Source organism: Palaemon carinicauda, chromosome 29 (genome assembly GCF_036898095.1).
Source record: "Palaemon carinicauda isolate YSFRI2023 chromosome 29, ASM3689809v2, whole genome shotgun sequence".
In the NCBI taxonomy this organism is placed as follows: Eukaryota; Metazoa; Arthropoda; class Malacostraca; order Decapoda; family Palaemonidae; genus Palaemon; species Palaemon carinicauda.
This window is the reverse complement of record NC_090753.1, coordinates 20949543-20951796: the sequence shown is the minus strand read 5'-3', so window position 1 is coordinate 20951796 and position 2254 is coordinate 20949543. Positions and strand designations below refer to the sequence as shown.

Genomic DNA, 2254 nt, shown 5'->3' with positions numbered 1-2254 from the left:
AACCTCCTTGGGGTGTCTACTGACAGCTCTAAGAGGTCCACAAACCAGTCTTTCTGAGGCCAGAAGGGTGTGACCAGAGTAAGACTGCATCCTGTGGACTCCCTCAGTTTGTTCAGAATGTTCCTTATCAGAGGAAACGGAGGGAACGCATATCCCTGAAGATGCCTCCAGTCCTGAAGCATAGCATCTGTTCCACTGATCCTGGATCGATGTGAGGACTGAAGTAAGCCTGAAGTCTGTGGTTCATTGCGGTGGCAAACATATCCACTGTTGCTGGCCAGAGATGAACCAAATCGTCTACCACTTGCTGATGAATGGTCCATTCGGAGTTTAAGATCTGATCCCTTCGACTCAGAGCATCTGCTGTCACGTTCGCCTTGCCCATGATGAACTGAGGCATGAGTGTCACGCTCTTTCCCTCTGCCCAGGCCAGAATCTCTTGGGCAAGACTGTCCAGCTTCTGGGACCTCGTCCCTCCTTCCTTCCTTATGTAAGAAATAGCCGTCGAGTTGTCGGCGAACACTGCGACGACTCTTGAAGGGCACAGATGGTTGAAGTGACAGAGAGCAAGCTGTATTGCTCTGAGTTCTCTCCAATTGATAGATTCCTCCAATTCCTGTGCTGTCCATGTCCCTGACACGAACTGGTCCCCTATTGATGCCCCCCATCCGGAATCCGAAGCATCTGAAAACAACATGATATCTGGAAGAGGAGTTGACAATAGAAGACCTTGATTCAAGTTCACTGGATTGGACCACCAGATTAGACTGTCTGATCGTCTCTGTCCATTGAACCTGAAAATGATGATCCTCTTGATCCCAAAGGTTGTGGAGTTGGTGTTGCAGTGGTCTGATTCTCCTCCTGCCTCTGGGAACTAACAGAATTAGCGACGACAGGAGGCCGATGAGTCTCATCCAAAGTTTGGCTGGAGGTGCGTTTGTCGTTAAAAATAATTTGATGCATTCCTGAATAGTCTGGATGCGATCTTGTGTCGGGAAAGCCTTCAAAATTGAGGAGTCTATCTTCATTCCCAGATAGATGGAAACTTGACTGGGGATTAGGGTCGACTTCTCTAAGTTGATCTGAATGCCCAGTTTGTTGCACAATCTCAGAACTACATCCCTCGTGTAGATGGCTCCCTGTTCTGAACTCGACAGGAATAGCCAATCGTCCAAATATCTCACCATTCTTATGCCTCTCTTGTGGAAGGCGGCTCCCACAGGTGCCATAAGGCGAGTGAAGACCTGTGGAGCTGTCGTTAGGCCAAAGCAGAGAGCTTTGAACTGCCATACCTCCTGTTCCCAGCAAATCCTCAGTAGATGTCGGGACTGAGGGTGAATGGGAACTTGGAGATACGCGTCTTTCAGGTCGAGTGAGAATAACCAGTCGTTCCGTCTGACCGCCAAAAGGACCGACCTTGGAGTCTCCATTTTGAAATGAGTTTTCATTACGAAATGATTCAGACGAGAGAGGTCTATGATGGGTCTCCAAGAACCGGAAGCCTTTTTTACGATAAACATAAGGCTGTAAAAACCAAGGAATGGAAGCGAAGCTAATTCTATCACTCCCTTTCTTGCCAGATCCTCTAACTCTGCCTGAAGAGCTCTTCCCTTCTCTGACGACTCCTGGTACGAGTTGAATGCTATTGGACTGTTTGATAATGGAGGAGGCTGGCTGAGCGGAATCCTGTACCCGTACCTTAGAACTTGAATGACCCAAGGGTCTGGATCCAGGTCCTCCCAGGCCTGCCAGTGGTGTTGAAGGCAGCCTCCTATCTTTATACACGAGGGCTGTAGTCCCTATGGACGAAAACCCTTGCCGACTGTCTTTGGCCTTCTTTGTCCTCTATGTGCTGATGTCGAGCTATAAGAAGGTCGAGGTTGTCGTTGGGTTGTAGAAGCATGGGAAGACGAGATTCCTGGGCCTTGATAACCTGTCCTCGGCTTCTTGTATGTTGAAGTCTGGAAGCTGACCTGTCTCTTCTCACCTACGACCAAGGGCTGTTTGGGCACTGGTTTAGGCTGAATAGGTCTTTGCGCTTGTGCTACTGTCCTTACAAGCAATGATTGAATCTTGTCCTCCCTTGTCTCCTTAGCTTTGAGATGAGCCCTCTCCAGGGATGACGCAAGTGTGTCCTCATTGAACAAATGATCTGCAAAGAGAGGGGAAGCCCTCAACGCTCTCTTCTGAATGTCAGAGAGAGACGGAGGGGCATAGGACAAGAAGAAGTCCCTCCTCCGTGAAGTCAGATATG

General features: G+C 49.0%; 1 protein-coding gene across 1 annotated transcript in view; it reads right to left on the bottom strand.

Annotated features, from left to right (window-relative positions):
- LOC137622435 (uncharacterized) overlaps positions 1-1430 on the bottom strand; it is a 1602-nt gene extending 172 nt beyond the window's left edge. The window contains exon 1 of the mRNA XM_068353044.1: positions 1-1430. This exon is cut by the window's left edge and continues 172 nt beyond it. Coding sequence (XP_068209145.1) covers positions 1-1430 — 1430 coding nt within the window.
- Between the last annotated feature and the right edge of the window lie 824 nt (positions 1431-2254).